We start from the raw sequence: 26,867 nt of genomic DNA, 5'->3' as shown, positions 1-26,867 counted from the left end.
ACCTCCGATGGGCTGAGTTTCCGATGGCACGGTTCACTGGTGCTTTCAAAAATCGTGAACCTGGCGTGGTGGCTGCTGAGGGAGAGAGAAGGGGTACGGACGGTGTCCAACATCGCCATATTTTGCCGACGGGGAGGGGGGGGGGGCCTTCTGCCAGGCCGGGGAGAGTAGTGGAGGGGTGGCCAACAGGTGTGTTGTGGGGTCGGGATGGACGGAGACGGGGTGCCATTGCAGCGGCCGGCTGCATACACCACTCACAGCTCACTTTAAACCTAGTGCCAGGGGCCCCTGGGGCACACCCCTGGGTGCCCTCTGGTCCCAGCCAACCCATCAGCTCTATGGGCGCGCTACAGCACAATCAGTGCCATATTTTTGGCTTTGTTAAGTGTGTGTGTGGGGAGTTTGCAGCTGCAGCTTGTCAGCCTCCCGAGTGTCAATCATGGACCAGCCAATCCTTACGGGTATAGGGCAGAGAATGGGCCTGGGTAGGGTGCTTTTACAGAGGATCGATGCAGATTTAATGGGCCGAATGGCCTTCTTCTCTACTGTTGGGGTTCTATAAAACAAAACATGACACCGAGCCACATAAGGAGATATTAAGTCACGTGCCCAAATGCTTTGCCACCGCGGCAGGTATTGGGCAGAAAGTGAAATGCTGAGACACAAGAGGTGTAGGAACTGAATTAGAGTTTAGGCCAGACCTTAGCTTGACTACCAGGGGTAGAATGATTAAAATCTGGGATGATCGAGTGTCCAGAATTAGAGGAGTGCAGACATCGGCTGGATATGGGGAAATATGGAGAGATTGGCCATGGAGAAATGATGAGAATTTTAAAATTGCTGCACGTACTCGGAGCCAGTACAGGTCAGTGAGCACAGGAATGATTGGTGAATGTGGAGTTTAAGTTTCGGGCAGCAGAGTTTTAGATAATGGAGGTGAGATTAGGCAGTCTCCATGCGGGCAGAGGTATGTGGTTGAAAACTCGTTTCCTAGTCAGATATCAGCCTCGGGCTATTGTCTAGGAGAGGGATGGAATTGGAGGCAAGGGAACAGCAGAGACCAAAGTCGAGGCATTCATTCAGTCTTGCAAATATTTAATTGGAGGAAATTTCTGCCCAACCAGCCCTGGATGTCAAATAAGTAATCTGATAGTTTAGAGAGTGAAGGGATCAAGAGTGGCGGTGGTACGATCAAGCTGGGTATTGTCAGCACGCTTTTGAAAACTGACGTTGTGTTTTCAGATGATGTTTCCAAGGGCAATCATACAGATGAGAAATAGGAGGTGGCCAATGATAGATCCTTTAAAGGACACCAGAAGTAACTGTGGGAATGGGAAGAGAAGCCATGAAGAGCGATTTCACCAGCGACAATTAAATAGGCAAGAATGGAATCGGGTGAGTGCAGCCGCACCCAGCTGGACAATGTTTGAGTAGCTTTGGTGAGGTAAACTTTATCAAAGACTACGGACAGTCTGAAAGGGGGAAGGGAAGGTAGTTTGCCTTTGTCACAGTTACACAGGATTTTGATCTTTTGAAAGAGCTGTTTTAGCACAATTTGATCAATATATTTTGCAAGACGGCCTCTTTTGGTACATTTAAATGGAAGGTCAAAGATTTGCTTCCCTCTCTTACACTTTAAAAATACAGTGCTGGAGAATATTTATCTAGATAGGCTGGTCTTGAAGAAGTGCAGAAGTGTTGTTCCAAACCTGGAATCCGATTTAAACAGAACTAAAAATCAAAACTTAAGAGTGCAACATGGTGATCCCTTCTCATCAGTAGCACTTTGCTCTCTGGCTGGTTGGGCAGGTTGTTTATTAATGAGATTCTGAATCATTAGTTTTCTTTAAATCACTGATGAATGCAAAAGAGGTGCTGAATCTTGAAACAAATCCTGAATCTAGAAAAGGAAGTAAAAAACAACTATTATACTTTGTATAGCCTTTTTTAATAAAAGATTGTTAGCTCATACCCGGTGTTATTTTACCACACTTAATAAACAGATCTTTGCTAACTCACACACCACCCTGACTTAGAAATATATTGCCATTCCTTACTGTCACTGGGTCAAAATTCTGGAAATCCCTACACCACATGGGCTGTAGCAGTTCAAGAACAAAGAACAATACAGCACAGGAACAGGCCCTTTGGCCGTCTAATCCTGTATCAGTCGTGATACCAACCTTTGCCAAAACCCTCAGCAATTCCTTGTGCCATATCACTCTATACCCATCCTATCCATGTGTTTGTAAAGATGCCTTTTGAATGCCGTGAATGTATCTCCCTCCATAACCTCCCCTGGCAATGTGTTCCAGACACTCCCCACCCTCTTTGTAAAAAAAGCTGCCTCGCACATGTCCTCTAAACTTTGCCCACGGACCTTAAACCTATGCCCCCTGGTGTCTGACCGCTCCACTCTGGGAAAGAGTGCCTGCCCATCCACTCTATCCATGCCACTCATAATCTTGTAGACCTCTATCAGATCACCCCTCAACCTCCGTCTTTCTAATGAAAACAGTCCGAGTCTATTCAGCCTCTCCACATAGCTAGCACCCTCCAGGCCAGGAAACATCCTGGAAAACCTCCTCTGCATCCTCTTCAAAGCCTCCACATCATTCTGGTATTGTGCCGACCAGAATTGTGCATAATATTCCAAGTGCGGCCTTACCAAGGTTCCATACAACTGTAGCATGACTTACCAGTTTTTATACTCGATGCCCCATCCAATGAAGGTAAACAAATTTGTATGCTTTCTTGACTACCTTGTCCCCTTATGTTGCCACCTTCAAAGATCTGTGGACCTGCACGCCCAGATCTCTGACTTTCTATATTCCTCAGAGGTTTGCCATTTACGATACACTTCCCCTCTATGTTAGACCTAGCAAAATGCATTACCTCACGTTTGTCCGGATTAAACTACATTCGCCATTTCTCTGCCCAAGTCTCGAACCTATCTATGTCCTGCTGCCCTCTGACAATCCTCAACACTATCTGCCATTACACCAACCTTGGTGTCACCTGCGAATTTAGAATCCAGACCAGCTACATTTTCCTCCAAATCGTTTATGTATATTACAATCAACAGAGGCCCAAGCACTGATCCCTGTGGAACATCACTCATCACAACCTTCCATTCAGAAAAACACCCACCTTGTGCTACGCTTTGCCTTCTGTGACCGAGCCAGTTCTGTATCCACCGTACCACCTCATCTCTGATCCCGTTGACTTTACCTTTTTTAGTAGTCTGCCATGAGGCACCTTGTCAAAGGCTTTACTGAAGTCCATGTAAACAACATCCACCGCCCTCCCCATATCAATCATTTTTGTCACCTCTTCAAAAAACTCAAGCAAGTTAGTGAGGCATGACCTCCCCTTCACAAAACCATGCTGTCTATTGCTAATGAGTCCATTTGTTTCCAAATGTGTATAAATCCTGTCCTTGAGAATTCTCGCCAATAATTTACCTACTACCGACGTAAGGCTCACCGCCTAGAGTTTCCAGGATTATCCATGCTACCTTCCTTAAACAGCGGTACCACATTAGCTATTCTCCAGTCCTCGGGGATCTCATGTGCAGCCAATGAGGATACAAAGATGTCAGTCAAGGCTCCAGCAATTTTCTCCCTTACTGCCCACACTATTCTGGGGTAAATCTCATCTGGCCCAGGACACCTATCTGCCTTAATATCTTTTAAAAGACCCAATATCTCCAGAAAAGGCAGCTCACCATCACCTTAGGGATAGGCAATAAATGCTGGCCTAGCCAGCGGTGCCAATATCCCCTGAACAAATATTTAAAAATACAGGCCAGTAAATTGATGCTGATTTATCTAATCTCACCCAGTGTGATCGAGGCAATTTAACTGACCTCAATGCACCTGTATAAGGAACAGCAATGTTACATGTTTTCTGCCCCGAATTGGTACCCAGTGACTCATGGTTAAATTACATGTGAAGGCAAGGTGAGGCCCAGCAGCAATGCCTCTATGATTGAATAGTCTGCCAAAACGTACCATCAAGGATTCTATAAAGGCCAATTGAATGAAGCATACATGATGTTTGACTAAATTAATATGCCTTAAAATGGGTGGAGTTCCTCCATTCCAAAACGTCCAGCACATAATAATAGCCAATGAACTCTTCTTGTTTTATATATAGGGACAAAATTACTTTTTCATAGACATCACTAGATTTCTCCACTGTATTCACTTTCCTCTCCCTTCCACACCAAACACATACTGAGAGACCACAAATGGCCCTGAAATTGTGCAGAGTTAACACCTTCAACATTGGAAAGGGCAAAATTGGCAGAGAGGAAAATCTTGAGAGAGAGAAAGAAAGGTTGGACTTCATCAAAGTAAACCTTGGATAAGAATTAGTTTGTTGTTGCTCAGGAGATTACATTAAATAAGTTTATCTTTAAGCATTAAACATCCTGTAGCATGTTGAAAGATTCTATATTAAATACTCAATTATATAATTCCAAAAGACACAGATTTTCAATATTCTCATCGAAAAAGAATGGATTGGGGGAGAGTGGTTGACATTAATAGTAATGTCACTGGGCTAGTAATCCAGAGACCCAAGCTAATGCTCTGAGAACACAGGTTTGAATCCCACCACAGTGGCTACTGGAATTTAAATTCACTGAATCAGGAATTAAAAGTCTCAATTATGGTAACCATGAGACCATGTAGATTGTTGTTTACATCCTAAAATGTTAAAAACTGGTTCACTAATGTCCTTTTAAGGGAGGAAATCCACTGTCCTAGCCTGATCTAGCAATATCAAACTGCTATCACTGCAAAGCCTAACAAAGGAATGAAACTAGATTAACTGCCCAGTGTCGGTCTCGGCACTGGGAGCAACAACAACAAACTCAGCTCCCTTGACCATATGCAGTTCCCCTTGGTAACATTTGGAGGTTTGTGCATAAGTTAGGAGTACCGTCCCACCTCACAGAAAATCTCCCAGGCATTGCCAACAACACGAGAGGTGGCGGCACAGTGGTATATAGTCAGGAGGGAGAATCCCAAGGAGTACCCAAAATTGGCTCTGGATCCCATGAAGTCTCATAATACCAGATCAAACATAGACAAGGAAACCTCCTGATGATTGCCACCTCCCACCTCCTTCTCAACTAACTAACCCGTACTCCTGTCTGTTGAACATTTTAAGGAGGCACTGAGGGTGCAAAAGACACAAAATATACTCAACCGAGACACTGGATAGAATTCAATGTCTACCATTGTTAACTGAGTTCACCACGTCCTAAAGGACAAAGCTGCTAGACTGGGTTTGCAGCAGGTGGTGAGGAAGCCAACAACAGGCAAAAACCTACTTTAACTTGTTCTCGCCAACATACATGTTGCAGTACATCTGCCTGTATGGTATTGTTCAGAGTGACCACTGCACTGTCCTTGTGGAGACAAAGTCCTCTGTTCATAATGGGGATACCTCCCTCATGTTGTATGGAATTCTACTGTGTTAAATCGCATAGATTTTGAGCAGAGCTAACAATTCAAAACTGAACACTCATGAGGCACTGTGGGACATCAGCATCACTGGTTTTGTTTACAACCATAATGCGTGACCTAAGAGCCCGGCGTATCCCCATTTTACCAATTTCATCAAGGTTGGGGAATCAGTGAAGGGTGGAGGACGGCATGCTGGGAGCAGAACCAGACATACTGAAAAATGAGGTTTCAACCTGGTGAAGCTACAGAACAGGATCACTTGGATGCCAAGTCACATAAGCAGCATGCGGCAGATAGAGCAAATGAATCCCACAACCATAGATGAGATCGAAGCTCTTCAATTGTGCCACATCTGCAGTCATGATTGGTGGTGGAGAATTAAACCACTAACTGGAGGAGGAAATTCCACCAATATCGCCATACTCTATGATGGAGGAACCCAGCACATAGTGTAAAAGGCAAGGCAACAACCTTCAGCTAGAGTAGATGAACCAACCTCGTAAATGCCAGTCTTAAGCCAATTCGATTCACTCCACGTGATATCAAGAAATGGCTGAAGGCAACACTAATGAAGCCTTAAACTCCAGAACTAGCTGTTCTGTTAGCCAAGCTGTTCCAGTACAGCTACATTACTGGCATCTATCCAACAATGCACAAAACAACCCAGGTATGTCCTGTACCCAAAAATCAGGACAAATCCAAATTGGCAAAGTACTGGTCCGTAAGCCTATTCTCGATTATCAACAAAGTAATGGAAGCTGTTGTCCACAGCCCTATCAACTGAAACGTAGTCAGCAATAAACTGCTCAGGGTCACTAGGTTCCTCATTAAAGCCTGAATCCAAACATGGATAAAAGAGCTGAATTCAAGAGGTGAGAGTGATTTGATCGGTGTGGCATCAAGGAGCCCAAACAAAACTGGAATCATTGGGATTGGGAAAACCCCCGCTGGTTGGAGTCATACCTTACACAAAGGAAAATGGTCATTGGTCACCAATCATCTCAGTCCCAGGACATCACTGCAGGAATTCCTCAGGGTAATGTCCGAGGCCCAGCCATCTTCAGGTACTTCATAAACCTTGATCATAAGGTCAGAAGTAGTGATGTTTGCTGATTGCACAATGTACAGCACCATTCATGACTCCTCTGATACTGAAGTAGACTGTGCCTATATGCAGTAAGACCTGGACAATATTCATGCTTGGGCTGATAAACAGTTATATTCAGACTACACAAGTGCCAGGTAATGACCATTTCCAACAGGAGAGAGTCTAACCATCTCCGCTTGACAACCAGTGGTATTACCACCACTAAATCTTCTACTGTCAACGTTCTGGGGTTACCATTGACCATAAATTTAGTTGGTACTGTGCAAATAAGAACAGGTCAGAGGCTGGGACTCCTACAGTGAGTAACTCCTCCTAACTCATTGGAGCCTGTCCACCACCTACAATGCACAAGTCAGGAGTGTGATTGATTACTCTCCACTTGCTTAGGTGGGTGCAGCTCCAACAACAATCTACAAGCTTGAGACCATCCAGGACAAACAACCCACTTTGGCACCCCTTCCACAAGCATTCAAACCCTCCACCACCAATACACAGTGGTAGCAGTGTGTACAACGTACAAGATGCACTGCAGGAACTCACTAAGATTCCTTCAACAACATGGAATGAAAATCACTTATTATCACGAGTAGGCGGGGCAGCACGGTGGCCTAGTGGTTAGCACAACCGCCTCACGGCGCTGAGGTCCCAGGTTCGATCCCGGCTCTGGGTCACTGTCCGTGTGGAGTTTGCACATTCTCCCCGTGTCTGCGTGGGTTTCGCCCCCACAACCCAAAAATGTGCAGAGTAGGTGGATTGGCCACGCTAAATTGCCCCTTAATGGAAAAAATAATTGGGTAATCTAAATTTAAAAAAAAAAAAATTATCACGAGTAGGCTTCAAATGAAGTTACTGTGAAAAGCCCCTAGTCGCCACATTCCGGCGCCTGTTTGGGGAGGCTGTTACAGGAATCTTTCAGCATCTTTCAAACCCACAACCCCCAACACCCAGGAGGACAAGGGCAGAGGGAGATGCATGGGAACACCACCAAAATGTTCAAGATGCCCTCCAAGCCACACAATCCCATGACTTGGAACTATATCACCGTTCCTTCGTCCTGACTTGGAACTGTATCGCCGTTCCTCTGTCCTAACTTGGAACTATATCGCCGTTCCTTCATCCTGACTTGGAACTATATCGCCGTTCCTTCATCCTGACTGAGAACAAGATTGCCATTCCTTCATCCTGACTTGGAACGGTATCGCCAGTCCCTCATCCTGACCTGGAACTATATCGCCGTTCCTTCATCCTGACTTGGAACTGTATCGCCGTTCCCTGATCCTGACCTGGAACTATATCGACGTTCCTTCATCCTGACTTGGAACTATATCGCCGTTCCTTCATCCTGACTTGGAACTATATCGCCGTTCCTTCATCCTGACTGAGAACAAGATTGCCATTCCTTCATCCTGACTTGGAACGGTATCGCCAGTCCCTCATCCTGACCTGGAACTATATCGCCGTTCCTTCATCCTGACTTGGAACTGTATCGCCGTTCCCTGATCCTGACCTGGAACTATATCGCCGTTCCTTCATCCTGACTTGGAACTATATCGCCGTTCCTTCATCCTGACTTGAAACTGTATCGCCGTTCCTTCATCCTGACTTGGAACGGTATCGCCGTTCCCTGATCCTGACCTGGAACTATATCGCCGTTCCTTCATCCTGACTTGGAACTATATCGCCGTTCTTCGTCCTGACTTGGAACTGTATCGCCGTTCCTTCGTCCCGACTTGCAAAGGTATCGCCGTTCCTTCATCCTGACTTGGAACGCTATCGCCGTTCCTTCATCCTGACTTGCAACGGTATCGCCGTTCCTTCGTCCTGACTTGCAACGGTATCGCCGTTCCTTCGTCCTGACTTGGAACTGTATCGCCGTTCCTTCATCCTGACTTGGAACGCTATCGCCGTTCCTTCATCCTGACTTGGAACTATATCCCCGTTCCTCCATTGTCACTGAGTAAAACCCCTGGAACTCCCTTTCTTAACAGCACTGCAGGTGTGCTACACCATATGAACTATTGCGGTTCAAGAGCGCAGTTCACCACCACTTTTCCAAGGGCAATTAGGGATGGGCAATAAATGCTCATCTAGCCAGCGACACCCACATCTGGAAAATAAAATACATGCATGTGATGATTGTAAACGCATGTTAGACATGTGATGTTAACAGGAGGGTAATGTTTGGGGAAAAAAGAGGTAACACAAGGAAAAACACCTGGAAAACATGCACAAGGAAGACTGAAGATGGCATGGATGGATAATATGAGAATGTGGACTAGCCTTTCGATGGGATAGGCAGTGAGTGCAGCATTGAATAGAAAGCAGTGGAGGTAGATGGTTCATAGTGCGTCCAACAAGGGTGAAAGACAAGAAGCCAGATGCAAGACAAGGCACGACACAAAGGAGGAGAGTGTCGCAATGCAGCTGAAACACCTGTGCCAGGATTCTCCATTTCAGAAACTAAGTATTGACGCTGGGACTGAATCGGTGGGGTTCCACAGCAAAATTGGCACCATTCCCAGAGCATGGAACATAGAACAGTACAGCACAGAACAGGCCCTTCGGCCCTCAATGTTGTGCCGAACAATGATCACCCTACTTTAAACCCACGTAACCCGTATACCCGTAACCCAACAATCCCCCCATTAACCTTACACTACGGGCAATTTAGCATGGCCAACCCACCTAACCCGCAACATCTTTGGACTGTGGGAGGAAACCGGAGCACCCGGAGGAAACCCACGCACACACAGGGAGGACGTGCAGACTCCACACAGACAGTGACCCAGCCGTGAATCGAACCTGGGACCCTGGAGCTGTGAAGCATTGATGCTAACCACCATGCTACCGTGAGGCCCCAAATTCATCAACCGGTAATGGACTAGCACCGGCATCATGTGGAACACGATCGATTCCATTGGAAAGCAGTATCCGATTTGCCGGTGTCAGGATTAATACTCGAGGGGCTGACAAGCTACAGCCGCATATGAGCACTCCACTCCCCACACACATTCATCTCAACCAATAAGATGGCAGCACGGAGAGCGGCACCACAATTCACAGATGCTGAACTGGAGACTATGCTGGATGCAGTTGAAGAGAGGCGGGTCACCCTGTACCCTGGGGTGGGAAGGAGGTTGCCACCTGCAGCTGTGCACTGGGCCTGGGCGCAGATGGGAGAGGCCATGAGCGCTGTGGTCAACACCGCCAGGATTGGCCAGCCGTGCCACAGTGCTAGACCACCTCTGGCTGCCAGGGTGAGTAGGCAACACTGTGCCCCTGGCACCAACCTCCAATCCACACAACCAGACCTCTACCCTGCACCAGCTCCCAGCACCATACAGGCCACCATGGCCTGGTGCCCTGGCCACAAAGGCAACTGGCTACCCACCCCCTGTGCTGCATGCGTCCAACACTGTGCATTTTCTGTTTCCCTCCACCTCAGTAGACGGCGGCGCACAACCACCAGTAGAGGAAAAAGACCAGTGGTGGACCACTGGACCTGCGGCTCCTCCCGCAGCGGGGCAGGGGGCACTGGATCTGATCAGTGGGCCCAGAGAAAGGGCAATTATCGAGGCAGAGGTTGGCATCGGGTGAGCAAGTGAGACCCCATCTGAGTTTCAGTTCCCATGGCACGTGTACCGCTACACACACCACCACCACCACCACCACCACTTTCAACGCTTCCAACTCTACCACCACCACCCCACTACCCCAGCCCACGGCCCAATCTTGTGTCCTGCACAAATCCCGGCGACGTTGTTCCGTGTCCCCAACCACAACACCAGGTGGAGAGCAGCGAGGAAGAGGATACGAAGGAAGATGGGGGCCCTCGACCCGCAGCTGAGACACCCCGGAGCACCAGACCGGGCTTGATACTGACTACTCATTTCAGCTGTCTCAACACCCTCCACCATACCAGAGGGAATGTTAGTGGAGAGGTTTCTAGAGAACTATCTGGTGTGCACCACACATGTGAAGCAGTACGGCAGGTAGAGATAGGAACCCCCGAGGGGGCCGACGGTAGGAGGGCAGCCTGACCCCAGGGACTAACTGCCACCTGGATGAGTTCCAGACTTCCATCTGGTAGTGGAGGTGCAGTCGCTGAGCCAGGGACTATGCGGGGGGTGTTGGCTATCATCCAGCATCTGCAGGTGAAGTTGGAGTCCAACCACCTGCAGGAGCAGGATGTGTTGTCGACCATGTGTGTGGACCAGGCCAATACCGCACGGGTGGCACCGCAGCATTGGTCAAGGTGTCCAAGAACTAGGGCATCCTGTGCGGGCGGTGGACAAGGCCCTAGGACAGGGCTGCCCTGTCACAGGCAGCCATGTACCAGGGACACCTGGTCATTGCAGCGGCGCACCAGAGCCTGGCCTAGTCACAACGGGCCATGGCTGAGGAGCGTCGACGGAATTGCCTGGGCGCTGGCTGAGGCACAGACCCAGAGGGAGGTGGCGCAGTCACTGGCTGTTGTGGCACCGACCCAGAAGATGGTAGCACAGTCACAGAATGATGTGGCACAATCCCAGAGCAAGGTGCTCCACTCCCTGTGGTCCTTTGCCACAAGCATTGAGACCCTGGTCGCGATGGGAATGGGTTTCCAGCACTGACAGAGCCAGGTGGTGGGGAAGCCTCAGGGGTTACCTCCGCTCATACCCCAGTCCCATGGAATAGCCCGGGGGGGCCGTTGGGCACCCCGAGGGAGGAGGGGGCGATGGGTCCCATACTGGGACTCCCACAGGGTAGATGCCGGAACAGTACAGCGGGCATATAGGGCCTGGATATAATCAAGTGGATGCACTTGTGCACCAAGGTCTGTGAGATTTCAGACAGGTCCCCACCTGACACCAGGAAAGACCCGCTGGTGTAAGCGTTCAGGGCGACGGTCATCTTGATGGCCGCCGGGGGTGGGTGTTCTCCCCCATATCCCGTGATGCCAGGTACGCCATAATCTGGCAGGTATGCCGCACTGTCCCCCTACTCAGCTGGAGTGTTTGACGACTTGCCCAGTCCAGCAGGCCCTCGAATGACAGGCGCTGCTGGTGAACACAAGGCTTGATGCGGCGTCTCCTTCCCACCTCCTCCTCGGCCTGTTGGGCGACCAGATCCCAATCCTCACCGGCTGCCCCCTGTTCCTCTGGGGCAGCCTACTCTGCTGCAGGGTCATCATCGAGTAGCTCCAGGTTGTACAGCCTCAGTGTATCCCCCAGGGCTGTGGTGACCAGGATGCAGACGACCATTCCTGGTTGAATTCTATGAAAGGCAAAGATGTTTGTATGATGTGTACTCCTGTGCCCAACCAGATCCACTGGGCTACACCACGGCCCTAGCCTGCATGCAACACCTGCCCCCGCATGCCCCCCAAGCCCCCCATCCCCCTCCATTACCCAAAACAGCATCAAATCAGCTTCTTCTCCGCTGTTACCAGGCTCCTAAATGACCCTCTTATGGAATGACCTCATTAACACTGCACCCCTGTATGCTTCACCCGATGCTGGTGTTTATGTAGTTCCATTGTGGACCTTGAGTTGGCCTATTATGTATTTTCTTTGATTTTCATGTACATAATGATCTGTTGAGCTGCTCGCTGAAAAATACTTTTCACTGTACCTCGTACACGTGACAATAAACAAAATCCAAACAGTTACCCCGGCACTCTGCCCGCCACTCCCCTGGCCCCATTGGTGCCCGGCACCGTGGGGGCCTCTAGCCCTGATGCACATCCTTGCTGCCAGTGGTACTATTGATTGGCGCTACCCATCCCAGCGGTATTTTCCGCAGCCCCTGTCCGGGGTCCTCCTGTAGGGGCTACTGTGGGCGTTGTCATTGGTTGGCCCGTGTGCTAGTTTAGGCACCTAGTTTAGGGGGTGGGGGTTAGTTCATAGAGTCATAGAATGTACAGTGCAGAAGGAGGCCATTCGGCCCATCAAATCTGCATCGGCCCTTGGAAAGAGCACCCTACTCAAGCCCACGCCTCCACCTTATCCCCAAAATCCAGTAACCCCAGCTAACTTTTTGTGGATACTAAGGGCAATTTTGCATGGCCAATCCACCTAACCCGCACACCTTTGGACTGCGGGAGGAAACCGGGGCACCCGGAGGAAACCCAGGCAGACACAGGGAGAGCGTGTAAACTCCACACAGTGACCCAAGCCAGGAATCGAACCTGGGACCCTGGAGCTGTGAATCAACCATGCTAACCACTGTGCTACCATGCTGCCCACGAGTTGGTGGGTTGGAGGGAGGGGTCTGCACAATCGTGGGCAGTCAGTTGAGTGTGCAGCGAGGTAGTTGCTTTGCAGGCCGTAGCAATGGCGGTCCATGCCTGGACATCCCAGTCTCGTGAGGGGGTCACCCGACCCCACAGCCCATCCTCTGGTCACCCCCCCCCCAGTCAGCCCTGCTGCAAGCAAGACCAGCAGCCAACGGTCACAGCTGTCAATGTCCTACTTCCTCGCTCTCCCTCATAAGCCATGGCGCCTGTTTCCTGATTTCAGAAATCACAAGTGAAACTCGCGGTTGGTAATTCCCCCTGATGGAGGCGGAGCGATGGAGGTGGAGCATCGTGGAGGCCCCAGTGAATACCGGGTCAAGCCTGTTAATTGTATGCGAATGGTGTTTACTCTATGTGCGGAGTAGAAAGCATTGATGCCGCTGAGCAGGCACCAGAGCATGGCATTCTGGCGTGTGCCCAGCGCCCACCACGACCTATGCTCCGCCCAATAGCTTTTCTCGATTTCGGCGGCCGACAGAGTCCTGCCCCTGGGTTTTATGTACACCATTATTCTATGTCCTTGACCAAACCAGTCCTTGTAGCCATCAAATTATACGAGAGTCGGTGGTGAAATCCTCTGTCATTCGTATTTCCGTTCTATGAATATATATATATATATATATATATATATATGTATATAATAGCGTTTGGAGAACCGCAGAGAACTCCGATTACAAATACAGTTCTTAGCAATCCCAGTAAAAAATATCAAACAGACGCTACCCGGTTATTAGCTCAGTTTAACGCAACAGTTTTGCACTAACAAATTGATAAGACCTGATTCATACTCTCCGATGCTGTTGAGCGTCAGGAATTATATTGCAGTGCTAAATTCTGCATATGGTTCGTTGGCCTGCATTATAAATGTAACAAATGAGTCCCATAAATGATACGCTGATGTTTTAAAGTTTGTTTGGGTTTAATGCAAATGCAATTATTACTTGACGCTAATTCTGTCTCTGATAGCATAAGCTATATTTCTGCAAGAACACAGACATAAGTTCAAAGAGTTCAAAGAGTCTTTGTTCCGTGTCAAATCAGAAAAGCACCACTATTGTTGATGTACATATGGACTGACAGATTTAAATGCAGGACTTAATTGGTTAGTTTCTCTGTAGTCTGGGCCAGTTAGATATTTATCAACTACAGACCGTTTCTCATTCTAAATGTCAGGAGGCAGATCTGCATGGATAAACTATAATGCAGTAATACATTTTCAGGGGTTTATGTTTCCTATTTCTGTTCAGAAACATTCAGCATGTGAATGCAACAGTTTTTGGCAGCCGAGTCCATTAAGAGGATTTTAATCGATTTTTATACATTGAAGCAATGCTTGTTAGATCAAAGATACAAATTCCTACAGCTTCATCAAACAATGCCGAACATGTTTCCAATTTGAATTCTTTTTTCTACCCTTCCCATTTCTGAATGTTCATTTTTCTTCTTTCTCAGTCATGGGAAGAATATTGATTTGCTTCTTACCTTTTTCCATTTATTTGCAAATTAACCTAATTTCCTTTCAAGACAAATGTTTGAATGTTGCTTCTTGCAGAAACTCTGCTTTTCTGGATAGTAGCTCATAAACCAGGGCTCTGGTTATGTGGCGTGCGGCGCATTGATGACTGTTTATTAAACAAAAAATCCTGTTCAATTATCCATTGCTGCTTTGTGCCATCGTGGAAACATTGGAGGAATTTTAACGTGGGTGAGCAGGTGGGTTTGATATGGTTTGAGGATGAAATCCTGGAAACAAGTCCGGAAGCAAAATCCAAACCATCCCTTTCCGCATTCAACCATAACGTGTCAGCCGATGGTGATGTGTGCGGCGGCCTTGGGAGAGGTCAATTTCATAATGTTAATTGCTCAATTACAGCAACATTGATATGGGTTTTGTGGTTTAATTTTGGCTCCGCGGGCAACACAAGCTTGATGGAATTTGCCAGTAAAGCAAATCGAGAAGATAGCTGAGGTGTCTGAAGCCAGGGAAATATGTTAATAAGAACTGAGCATTCACAGCTGTTTTCACACCTGCTTGTGTGAAAAGGTTTTGTTCACAGTACTTCTAAGGTGACGTGACACAATTTGGAGGTGATTTTACATGCTTTCCAAGGTGTCATCTACATTCTTAAGGTCCCGCTATCTGATTTGAAGTTTCGCGCTTTGATCTATCTGCTCTGTAAGGGTGTTGATTATACTGTGCTATTTTGGTCCTCCGATGATGCCCATAAAGAGCAGTAGTAGCAGCCGGAGCAGCATGACCCAGCGGCAGCCATAGCCTGCTGCTCATAGGCTGGTGAGTGTACAGGAGAGAGGAGATCAGCAGAGACATGAAGGAGACCATACTTGGTACCAAGGGTTTACAGACATAGGATCAGCTATTTGGTATGACAGGAGTCAGACCTGATGTAGCAGGAGGCCCAGGGCATTGCTTCATAGACAGCCTGCTGAGGAAGCAAAAGCTGCTCCCATCTGGACTTGGTGGTCACTAGTTTTCCAGTGATACCAACAAATGTCAATGGCACTACCACCCTGCACCTTTTTAGCCTCTGGGTCCATCCAGGGCTTTGCTGGAGTCATGTAGGACTCACAGTCAATAACATACAAATGTATAAGTTGAGGGACTGATAGTTTATTTTCCAGGGCCGGGAATATGAATCCCGCCTGTGATGATATCGGCCAGAATGAATGGATGTTCAGGTTTGTGGCTCCAATTGGCTTCCCACTGCGATAGGGTATCGCAGACTGCACACATGTGGCCATTCAGGCACCTATAGATCACTGAAGATTCAAGAGCAAGGGCTTTCACTCCATCAAAATGCAACTGGTGTGCAACCACAAAAATATCTTTCTACATATGTGCGAAGATTCCCAGGGCATCTGCCATGGTGTTTTCATCCTGCAACAGTCCACCATCCCTGACCCCATCACATTTCAAAGCAATGTTACTGGCTGGCTGCTCGGAGGCCAGTGATATCCACTTAAACATGGCTGATAACATCCCTTGGAAACCTGAGGAATAAAGTTCAGGGGTGATATAGTGAACGTTATATGACCACCAGGCATGTATTGAATCATTGGAATGCCAAAAATAGGCTTCAAGTGCCTGTGGTATTATCAGAAATGTAAGAACTGTAAGGGTTAATTAAATGTCTAGTTCAGCCACTAGAGGGTGCTGGAGTTATAAGTATATAAGCCATTGATGCTAAGCCTTGTGGGGAGAGAAGTGAAGGAGTTAGCTAGAGCATAGACTGAAGGAAATATAGTGCGGGAACAGCAGATCATAGTTTATTATAGTGTAGATTATATGTTAATTATCAACTGTATTATTTAGGAGTACGTGTCAAATCTAAATTAGTAGTGTTAATAAAGTTATAGCTTTGTTCAAGTTAAAGCTCTTTTGTGGATCTTTGCCACTGCGCCAACCATCCTGAATCCAGCAACACAAAGAACACCACAGTGTCTGGACAGTGTGATGAATGTAGAAATTGTTATATATTCTATCTCATATTTGTGACAGTAATGTTATTTTTAAAAATCCAGTCTAAAATACCTGCAGGTAGTGGGACTGCTAAAGCTGTAATTAAGTAAAAGAGGAGGTAATGATTGATTTTAATCATTTACTTGTTTACAGAAAGATGGCTAATGGAACATTGTTTTTAATTGCTGAATATTCCCTGAACTGTAGTTAATTTATGAGCTATGTTTAGTCCTAGTTAACAGGTCATGGGACATCTTAATGGGGTGCAGATGATGTAATTAATGGGATGAGCTAAGTCTGTTGGTTCTTTTGTAGTCTGAAATAGAATATTATGTTTGTCATAGAATTTGAGCCTGACAAGACGGAAAGGGTCTCTCTCTCTCTCCAAAGGTCTGCACAGATAAACAAGTAACCTGTTTTGTTAACTTTATTTATAAGTGACATTTGAACTGAATTGGGTTGCATAATTGGAATTAGTGGCACGTGTAGATGGGAAGTTTTTTTAACTTTTTATTTAAAAGCGGTTTAGCTGATAATTGTAAAGCTATTTCTTTGATGTTAATGTGGTTAATTATGTGTTTAAATTAAACTTTGTTTTTGCATAATAGATATCTATAGGTCAGAGCCATCACTCCTGGGGTGAAGCATCCTTTCCTCACATTTTACAAATTGAAATATTGTTTGGGGTTCTCGTTCAGTATCCTAACAAATGTTGAGGTCTGGTCCGTAATCCTAACAACAAACCTAAGGCCCTCTTCAGTACACAAGCCAGGATTTCAAGAATGATCCTTGCTTCAAGGTTTGGATCTGCAGAAGGAACAAAGCGCAAGGTTCAGAGTATCTTCTTATGATGCAGAGCAGAAAGAGGGAAAGAAGGCAGTGGATGCTGTTGAAGGCCAAGTATCACCAGTGGCACACGTTGCTCCATGGGGTGTCACATTATTGTGAGAGTCACTTAGATTCCACCAAAGCACTGATCTAACCAGTGCACTGATCCAAATAGTGTACCGATCTAACAACAGCATTCAAAAGCCACAATTCCACAACCCCACCTGCAAAGCCGTTAACCCAAAGATGATATGCAAACAACCTATACCTCCCTTCATAGACCTACGTGGCTTGCACATCTTACAGTCATCATCACACTGAAAATAGTTTGCACAGTTTGCACAAAGAATCGTCAATGCAGGAAAGTGGTGCAAAATAATATTCACGAAGCTTACAAATAAACAGACACTTAAGCATTCTAGCATGTCCATGTACATATCCGTGTGCAACAACAGATCTTGATTCTTCCTTTTTCTACCTGGAGTAACTCCTATGGCTTCAGCAGTGATAGCAGCAGGCTGCACAGATCTCTGCAGTGACTACTCAGATGCTCTTGGCCAACATCGCCTGGATTTTGGATCCTGTGAGGGCCCACCAACGAGCTATTTAGTTGCACATGGACAAAGACAGACCCAGTCATTGACACATGAGGTAGCATCTTGGGTGATATCTGGGGGGGACGAGGAGAAAATTAGAGAAATGGAAGCGTTTCCAACCAAATCCTCACTTCCATATCCCCTTTCACTGTCATTACGATAGCACAGCCACTTCCTGCTTGCAATGAACTGGAGAGCACTTTACTGCAGATCATGTTTAAAGGTTGGGATTTAGAGTGTGCAAGGCATTGATGGACCCCTACACACTTATTGTAATTGATGCTGCATGGACAAATATATCATTACAAAATCATGAAACATGATGCCACTCATGCTTAAGATGCATTCTACAGTCCCTCTACACGCACGCACAGTGCACTTCACGCACAGTGCACTTCTACTTACTACCAGTGAATCTCACATTTCTAGCTACTGCTCCAGAGGTGTCCTGTTTGTCAATGGCACGAGGTACAACATCTGCATCCAGTTGTGCAGAGCTTGAAATGTCCTTTGGTCTTTGATGCAAATGCTCACCTGCTGCTCCTGTCTCCACCATCTCCTCATGCTCACTTGTGATATGTGGGTCACCAGGTGAAAACCAAGCCATCTGCCATACTGGTCCCAGCAAGACACAAGTACCTGAGCTGGTCCCCAATCTTCATGAGTTCTCTGATGTATCCTAAGTGGGAGTGACCTGTACTGAGGAGTTGCCATTGTCAGCTAGTCAGACCACCTCCTGCATGATGTGTGATGCCCTAGTGGGAATAAAAGATATCAATGAGTACATTCAGGTACGAAAGTTTGGCATTATCATTGTGCACATGATCACATTGCACTTCCTGTTGGCATGAAGTCAGCATGATTGAGTGTTGTTTGCCATGTGCCTGCCTGAAACTTAATTCTGTCACCAGATTGGCCCCTCGATCTTCCCACCTCTAGTGGCCAGGCTCTTCTGACGCGGCGGGACGGAGAATCCAGCCCATTGTTGTTCTTATTGAGCCTAATTTTATTCCTATCCCTTAGTTTATGCCACCCATTCACTAATTCATTGCGAAAGCACCTACCTGAACATATTTTTTTAATAAAATTTATCCGTACAAAAGAAATTGAGAGAGATCATATCTTCAAGAACAAGCGGGTCAGGAATAGAGCTTTCCATATCATTTCAAATGCCACTTTAGTAGTAAACTGAGCATTTATGGACTTAAATGGTTTTCATTTAATATTGCAGAGAGCATCTTCCTCCTCCGACTTCAGGTACCATGCCCTAAGAGGGCATGGTTAACCATGGACTGCCATGTGATTTGTCCACAATTATGCTTGGCAAAATAGTGCAGCTGTTTGCCATTGCCTTTTGCAATAGGGCTGAGCAGAAAACTTGCCCGCTCTTACTGCCTGTTTTCTGGTCGATCGGAAGGATTTACAGGCTGATAATCAACCTGTTTGGCCACGTTATGAACCTTTTATGGCCATTAAGTACTGGAGTGGAACTTGAACCTATAGCTTTGAGCCCAGAGGTAGGGATGTTACCCCTATGACACAGGACCTCCTCCTGCATGTAGCATAGATGCATTTAAGGGGAAGCTATATAATTGCATGTGGAGGAAAATGAAGAGAAGAATGTGCTAATTGATGAGTTAAGGTGGAATGAAGCATGTGTAGAACATTAGCACTGGTATAGAGCAATTGGGCCATATTGCCTGTTTCTATATTGTAAATTCAATGTATTATGTAAATAAATGTTAACGTTTTGATGAAGAGAAATGGGCTAATTGAGGATATGTACAATGCATTTTCTGTTAGAGGGCCAATCCATGACTCACATGGTTCGTGTGGCTTTCGTATTCCCATGTATGCAGTCTTTTCCCTTGCCGGAAAATTATCTGGAGTGTAACTCCGCTTTTTGCTTAGCTAAGCCAGTGTTGGTCTGATCTAGCACTGGCAGTTGATGACCTGTGAAATGACAGGTGTTGCGTGGACAGCATCGAGAAACAGGTGCAGAAAGGCTCAGAGATGTTCGGAAATTATTTCCTGTGAAAAGGTAAAGTGCCAACGAGGGGAGTAGCTGAAGAGGAAGCTAAAGGTGGTGAATTCGAGATCTGCAGTAAACATAAGATTCTGTGTCATAGTGAATTTTATTGAGAATAATCCAAATAATATTTGGCAGGTGGATAATGGAAGACAACTCAGAAACAGCAGATTTTTTTGTGTGCAGTGTGAGTGCAAAGCTGGATGAAGGCTATGCCTTGTGACTGCACTGAATGTTTTTTTTTGTTGCAGGCATCAATTTTCCTGCCAACGTGAAGTAAAACGTATTTCCCCTGCCCCGATACTGCTTCAGTGATGTGAATTATGGGGAATTATGCAGAGCAGCTCAACTGCAAACAGCAAGGGGTGTGACTTGACGCTTGGCTGGAACTCCCCAAGTTTGGGAATGTGTGTCACTGGCTAGGAAATTGGAGGTGCTTGTACCTTGATGGACTGCCATTGACTGAAGATGTATAGCTCTCGCGTCACTGGAAACCAATGATCCCCATCCCCATAGAGCCAATGGCAGAAACGAATTAGTGTTTTTGTTTACATACAATTTATGTTCAGGCTCTTCAGCTTTGAAAGACTGGCCACCGCAATGAGCTCTGGTCTGATCAGCATGGATGCTGTCAGTCAGTTGTATATGCTGGAAGGCACAACTTTACAGCAGGATGCGCACAGATCTGCTCTACAACGAAGCAATTAGATGAATAGGACAAAAATTATTTCGAAATCTGGCAGCTATGTTCAGGTCTTTTACAAAGCACACATCACAAGGAATTCCAACATGATACATGAACCTATTTTATCACAAATATCAACTGAATACATTCACAACGAGGTAAACAAATGTACTGAACACTTATTTGGTTTGTTAAAACAGGATGCAAAATGCTCAACCTGGGAGGGCCTTCCAGTGCAGTGATGTGAACATTTGACAGATTATGGTAAATGCTGCATTGCTATTCAGAGAGACATCTAAATTGACATCAGCGAGGAGTGACACCGGCTCGTGTAATGGAGAATCGGGGCTGAAATATGGCGCGGCGGGGCAGAGAATCCAGCCCAGGATCTTCAAACAAGACAGGGAAAGAGATGAGGGGGTGTCACAATTTTGATCAGGAAATCAAATGCAGCAGTAAGGAGGGATGACATCTTAGAAGACTCTTCAAATGAAGCCTTGTGGATGGAACTTAAAAACCAAACAGGAGCAATCTCATCACTGGGAGTGTTCTATAGGCCCCTTAACAGTCTGAGAGAAATAGAAGAGCAGATATGTAAGCAAATTTCAGAGAAGGTGTAAAAGTAATAGGGTGGTGATAGTGGGGGATTTCAATTTCCCCAACATTAACTGGAGTAGTCATAGTGCGAAAGGTTTAGAGGGAACGGAATTCCAGGAGAAATTTTTAAGCCAGTAAGTGGAAGGTTCTACAAGAGAGGGTGCGGGCCTGGACTTAATTTTAGGTTAAAAAAAAGCTGCGGAAGTGGTTGAAGAATCAGTTGGGGAATATTTTGCAGACAGCGATCATAACTCCGTTAGATTCAAGATTGTTCTGGAAAAGGACAAGGATGGGTCTAAAATCAAAGTTCTAAACAGGCCAGTCCATCTACCCTCAGTGGTAGGGAAACCATTGGAAGAAATTCTGAGACAGAATTAATCTGCATTTAGAGAGACAGGAATTAATCACGAGCAGTCAGCTCGTCTGACCAACGTGACCAACTTGATTGAATTTTTCGAAGAGATGACCAGGTATGTAGATGAGAGCAATGCATTTGACGTAGTCTACAAGGACTTCAGAAAGGTTTTTTATAAGGTGCCACATGGGAGACTGATAGCAAAGGAAACAGCTCATGGGATACAAGGAAATTTGACAAATTGGATCCAAAATTGGCTGAGTGGCAGGAATAAGAGGGTGATGGTCGAAGGGTGTTTTTCTAACTGGAAGCCTGTGTCCAGTGGGGTCCTGCAGGTATCAGTGTTGGGGCCCTTGCTGTTTGTGGTTTATATAAATGGTTTAGGCAGAAATGTAGGAAGGGTGATCAGTAAGTTCGCAGGTCATATGAAAATTGGTGGAATGGTAAATAGTGAGGAGGATAGCCTAAGTTTACAGAAGGATATAAACAGAGTCGTCAGATGGGGTGATAAGTAGCAAATGGATTTCAATCCAAGTGTGAAGTGATATGCTTGGCAGGAAAACAAGGCAAGGGAATACATGGTGAATGGCAGGACCCTGGGAAGCATTGAGGATCAGAGGGACCTGGGTGCTCATGTACACTGGTCCTTTAAAGTAGGAGGGCAGAATACAGTGTTAAGAAGGCATATGGTATACTTGCCTTTATTAGCCGAGGCAGAGAGTTTAAGAGCAGGGAGGTTACGCTGGAACTGCATAAAATTAGTTAATTTAATCTTTATTAGTGTCACACCACAAGGAAGTTACTGTGAAAAACATTGGTTAGGCACATTGGTGTGCAGTTCTGGAATCCACACTATAGGACGGATGTGATAGCACTGGAAAGGTTGCAGAGGCGCCTGTACAGACGCTGGAATGTGGCGACTAGGGGCTTTTCACAGTAACTTCATTGCAGTGTTAATGTAAGCCTACTTGTGACAATAAAGATTATTAAAATTTAAAAAGGAGATCTACCAGGATGTAGATTATTAAATTATTAACTCTGTATCTCTTAAAAGTCAACCCATTCTTTCCCCCTTACCACAATGTAATCCAATACCTCAATGTCTCCTTCTTGGATTTGAAATCTAGGCTAATATCTTGCCAAAATAATGATCTTTTATATAAGGTGCTTTACTCCCCAGTGCCGCAGGCCATAATGAAACTGGATTTTATCATGTTGATAAAAATCCCACCTGGGCTGGAGAATTTCAGGTGTGAAGAGAGATTAGATAGACTCGGGTTATTTTCCTTGAAGCAGAGGAGACTGAGAAGGGGGGGGCACATGATTGACATGTATAAAATTTATAAGGGGCATAGATAGAGTAGACAGGAAGAATTATTTCCCGTTGGTGGAGGGATCAATAACCAGGTGGCATTGATTTAAGGTAAGGGGCAGAAGGTTTAGAGGGGATGTGAGGAAAGACCTTTTCACCCTGGGGGTGGTGGGAGTCTGGAACTCACTGCCTGAAACAATGGTGGAGGCAGAGACCCTCAGAAGTATTTAGATGTGCATTTGCAATGCCAAGACATACAAGGCTATAGGCCAAGTGATGGAAATTGGGATTAGAATAGTTAGGTGGTTGTTTTTGACCAGCACAGACATGAGGGACCAAAGGACCTTTTCTGTGCTGTAGACCTCTAACTCGAGCATTAAAGAAAATTTATGGAAGGAAATGTCAAGTGAATTCAAGATAAAACAGTTCACAAAGCTGAGACTATGCAAAGCAAGCAGTCTCGCTCAAATTAATTTGGTCTCTGGTCAAAAAATCTCAGGATTTATGAGATATTCCAACCTTGGATTTGCATCTTTACAAATTGACCCCATGCTTTTGACAGGGCCTGAAATTTTGACTTCCCTTTGTAACCTCTTAACTTCTTAGCCCAACGATTCATGACACAGTTGCAATGATTCATTTACCAGTAGCTCCATTTCTTGGTAAGGCTGATATAACTTATGGTCAATAATTTTAATGTGAATTTTGAGAAGTATCTGGAGATGTCCAACTGTTCTCCATTATATCTATAAATGGTTGATAGTCAAAAGCTATCTGGATAACGTTGTGCATTAATGTTGCAGCATTGTATCCAACATCAAAGACTTACAAACCTGACCCAATAAGATTTGAGATCTGGTACAATGGTGTGTTTTAGTTTTATATAGTGATCCAGAGAGAGGTCAAATATTATTCATGAAAATGGATGTGATGTATTTTGACACGTTCAAAAGTCCTCAACGTGTGCTTCATTTTTTCCATTAACAAATGTAAGTACGCAAGACATTTGGTATTTGAATCTGTACACAAGTCTTTATATGTAAGATTTGGCAGAAAGTACAGCATCTATTCTGAATACAAATTGGTGGTTTCTGAGTGGTCTCTCAAACATCAAAATATCCTTGCAGCAGAGACGTTTTAAAACCTCAAAGAATCACTGTCTACTTAAAGAGGTATTAAAATCTGAAGGCAGTTTTAATAAATATACTGATTGTATTAGATGAGGCAAAGAAATATACTCGGATGGACTATTTCAACTTTAACTCAAGCTAAAATGTGTAAAATATCCAAATGTGATGCTCAAATGTGATGTGTAGTAGAAGTGATTCTGAAGAAAGTCATTTTGTGTTTAAAGTGCTTTACAATTTGTTTGAATGTCATTCATTCTGTTGATTTTGTCTTCGGCAGATGCAGATCAAGACAACTTTCCAAATTGCACTTTGTGTGTTGCTACTTACATCATTTCATCTGAGTGCGTTGACTGGCGTTTAAGTGGTAACAATATACTTCTGACTTTACTGCTTACTGAGCACAGCTTCTCCCATGGCCTGCTTACTGTTGGGGGCTCTCCTTTTGGTAGCCCAAACAGAAAGGGTGTATTCGGGGAGTTCTCAGCAGAGAGAAGGAATACTGCTTCAGTCATTGCGATACCATGGTGGATTAAAAGGCAATGAAACAGAATATAACTTTCCACAGTCGCCATCTTCCATTACCAACCAAATGATTCCACAGACCATCATAATTGGTGTGCGAAAAGGAGGGACCAGGGCTCTGTTGGAGATGTTGGACATGCACCCTGATATTGTGGTTGCTGCCACTGAAGTCCACTTCTTTGACTGGGACGAGAACTATGCAAAAGGCTTAGAATGGTACAGGAAGCTGATGCCTTCCTCTTACCCACACCAAACCACTATTGAGAAAACCCCAGGTTATTTCACTTCTATTAAGACACCAGAAAGGATCCATGAAATGAACAGTTCTACCAAATTACTGTTAATCCTCAGAGATCCTACAGAGCGCGTGATATCAGACTACACCCAGGTATACTACAACCGATTGGAAAACCACAAGCCGGTCCAACCCATCGAAGAAATGGTCATTAAAAATGGAGTACTGAATACTAAATACAAAGCCATTCAGAGAAGTCTGTATGACATTCACATGAATAACTGGCTGCGGTACTTCCCACTGGACCAAATACATATTGTGGATGGCGGTACTCTTATAAGGAACCCTCTGGAAGAGTTACAGAAAGTGGAAAGATTTCTTAACGTTCCTGCTCGGATAATGACTTCAAATTTCTACTTTAATCAAACCAAGGGTTTCTACTGTCTTCGAAGCGATGGCAAAGAAAGATGTTTACACGAATCGAAAGGCCGCCCTCATCCAGTTGTGAATAGTACTGTACTGAAGGAGCTACATGCTTACTTTAGAGAACACAATGAAAGATTTTTCAGCTTGGTCAAGCAATCCTTTAACTGGCATTAAAGTATTTTCGGGACCTTTGTGTGTTTGCTTTAATCCTAGCTGAATCAACCAATCAAAACTGTTTTTTGTGATTTTGTAAAGTCATCCTTTTTAATTCACAAATAAATTCAACCAGGATATACATGTACACTTGTGGATTGCAATTCAGAAGGGGAGTGGAACAGTACATGTCCACACAGTTCTGGACACCTTTACACACAATAATATCAGCAATTGGCTTATTGGAGTTGGTAAATCTAGCATTGCTGCTCATTTTTTAAAAATTGTGTGCAACGATGAGAGAAGGAAAACATAATTAACAGTATATTTCAAATGTAATGACACTTCTGGTTCACATGGTATGAATTTAGATGAGAAGTATTGACAGCGTGTGTCAATTATTCTTTGTTTAATGGGCTAGTAGCTGTTTTGTTCTGCTGATTGTTGCTTGCCTAACCAGATGACCTAAAGCCACATAACCGTCTTAAATAGAATGTATATATGCCAATTACTAACCTTCTCAAATAAATATGTTTTGCATGCTTGAAAATGCATGTGGTTATTTAAATTCAAATGTAATATTTCAGGGCAGAAAGTGACAAATGGACTGTACGTTCCTATATTCTATACACTACATATTGTAAACTGTTAGATAAAGAAATTGATGATGATTTGTGATCTTATGACTCATACTTGCTTTTAAGGAACATAAAGCTGCAATGTTTATCTTGTTCTCTGCTGTCCATGTGCTATTTATATAGAAATTAAATATGATATTTTTTCACATAATTTGTTTCAAAATTTATTTCCATATTTGCTGCTTACTTCTGATACTTAGAACACAAGTAAGCTAAGTGTTGCAAGACACATTTCAGGTTTAGTCTTGGTACGGTAGCATAGTGGGTAGCACTGTTGCTTCACAGTGCCAGGGACCCGGGTTCGATTCCTGCTTGGGTCACTGTCTATGAGGAGTCTGCATCTTCTCCCCATGTTTGCATGGGTTTCCTCTGGGTGCGGTTTCCTCCCCCAAGTCCCGAAAGACGTGCTTGTTAGGTAAATTGGATATTCTGAATTCTCCCTCCATGTACCCAAACAGGCGCTGAAATGTGGTGACCAGCGGCTTTTCACAGTAACTTAATTGCAGTGTGAATGTAGCCTACATGTGACAAAGATTATTATTATAGCGCAGAAGAATAAAATTGAAAAACTGTACAGGAGTTAGATAAACATATTAACCCAGATTTAAGCCAAGCTGATCGTTAAAACCAATTTTTTTTTTAAATCAATTAACAATACAGTATATGAATATTTTTAATCATTAAAATGTGATTAGCACTTTCTAAATCTTTTCACTGCCCTAACACTAAGTGTATTATATAATATAAATGCTTCACAATATTTAGCAAGGATTTAATTTTGATGGTAAATTCACAGTAATTTCATTATGGGCTAAACCTTTCTACTTATTTTGCAGCTTTCCATACGTATATGCTTCCATCAACAAGCCTTAGCAAAATGGGACTTACGACAAAGTTTAGTATAAATGTATAAAATATATATAACTATAAAGTGAAATTAAAACGCACAAAGCACATCCATAAAATCTCTCTTAATTAACGTCAATCCTTGGAAGATGAAGAAATTCAACCCTTTAGAATT

General features: G+C 44.8%; 1 protein-coding gene across 6 annotated transcripts in view; it reads left to right on the top strand.

Annotated features, from left to right (window-relative positions):
• Window positions 1-25,997, top strand: part of LOC119950596 (heparan sulfate glucosamine 3-O-sulfotransferase 1-like) — a 183,677-nt gene extending 157,680 nt beyond the window's left edge. For all 6 annotated transcript variants that reach the window (XM_038773164.1, XM_038773163.1, XM_038773161.1 and 3 more), the window contains one exon: window positions 24,150-25,997. In XM_038773164.1, coding sequence (XP_038629092.1) covers window positions 24,285-25,229 — 945 coding nt within the window. In that variant the 5' untranslated portion in view covers window positions 24,150-24,284 and the 3' untranslated portion in view covers window positions 25,230-25,997. The remainder of the gene's footprint in view (window positions 1-24,149) is intronic.
• The last annotated feature ends 870 nt before the right edge of the window (window positions 25,998-26,867 follow it).

Source organism: Scyliorhinus canicula, chromosome 16, assembly GCF_902713615.1.
Source record: "Scyliorhinus canicula chromosome 16, sScyCan1.1, whole genome shotgun sequence".
NCBI classification, from domain to species: Eukaryota; Metazoa; Chordata; class Chondrichthyes; order Carcharhiniformes; family Scyliorhinidae; genus Scyliorhinus; species Scyliorhinus canicula.
The sequence above is the reverse complement of the archived record's forward strand: the minus strand, read 5'-3'. Positions and strand labels throughout refer to the sequence as shown.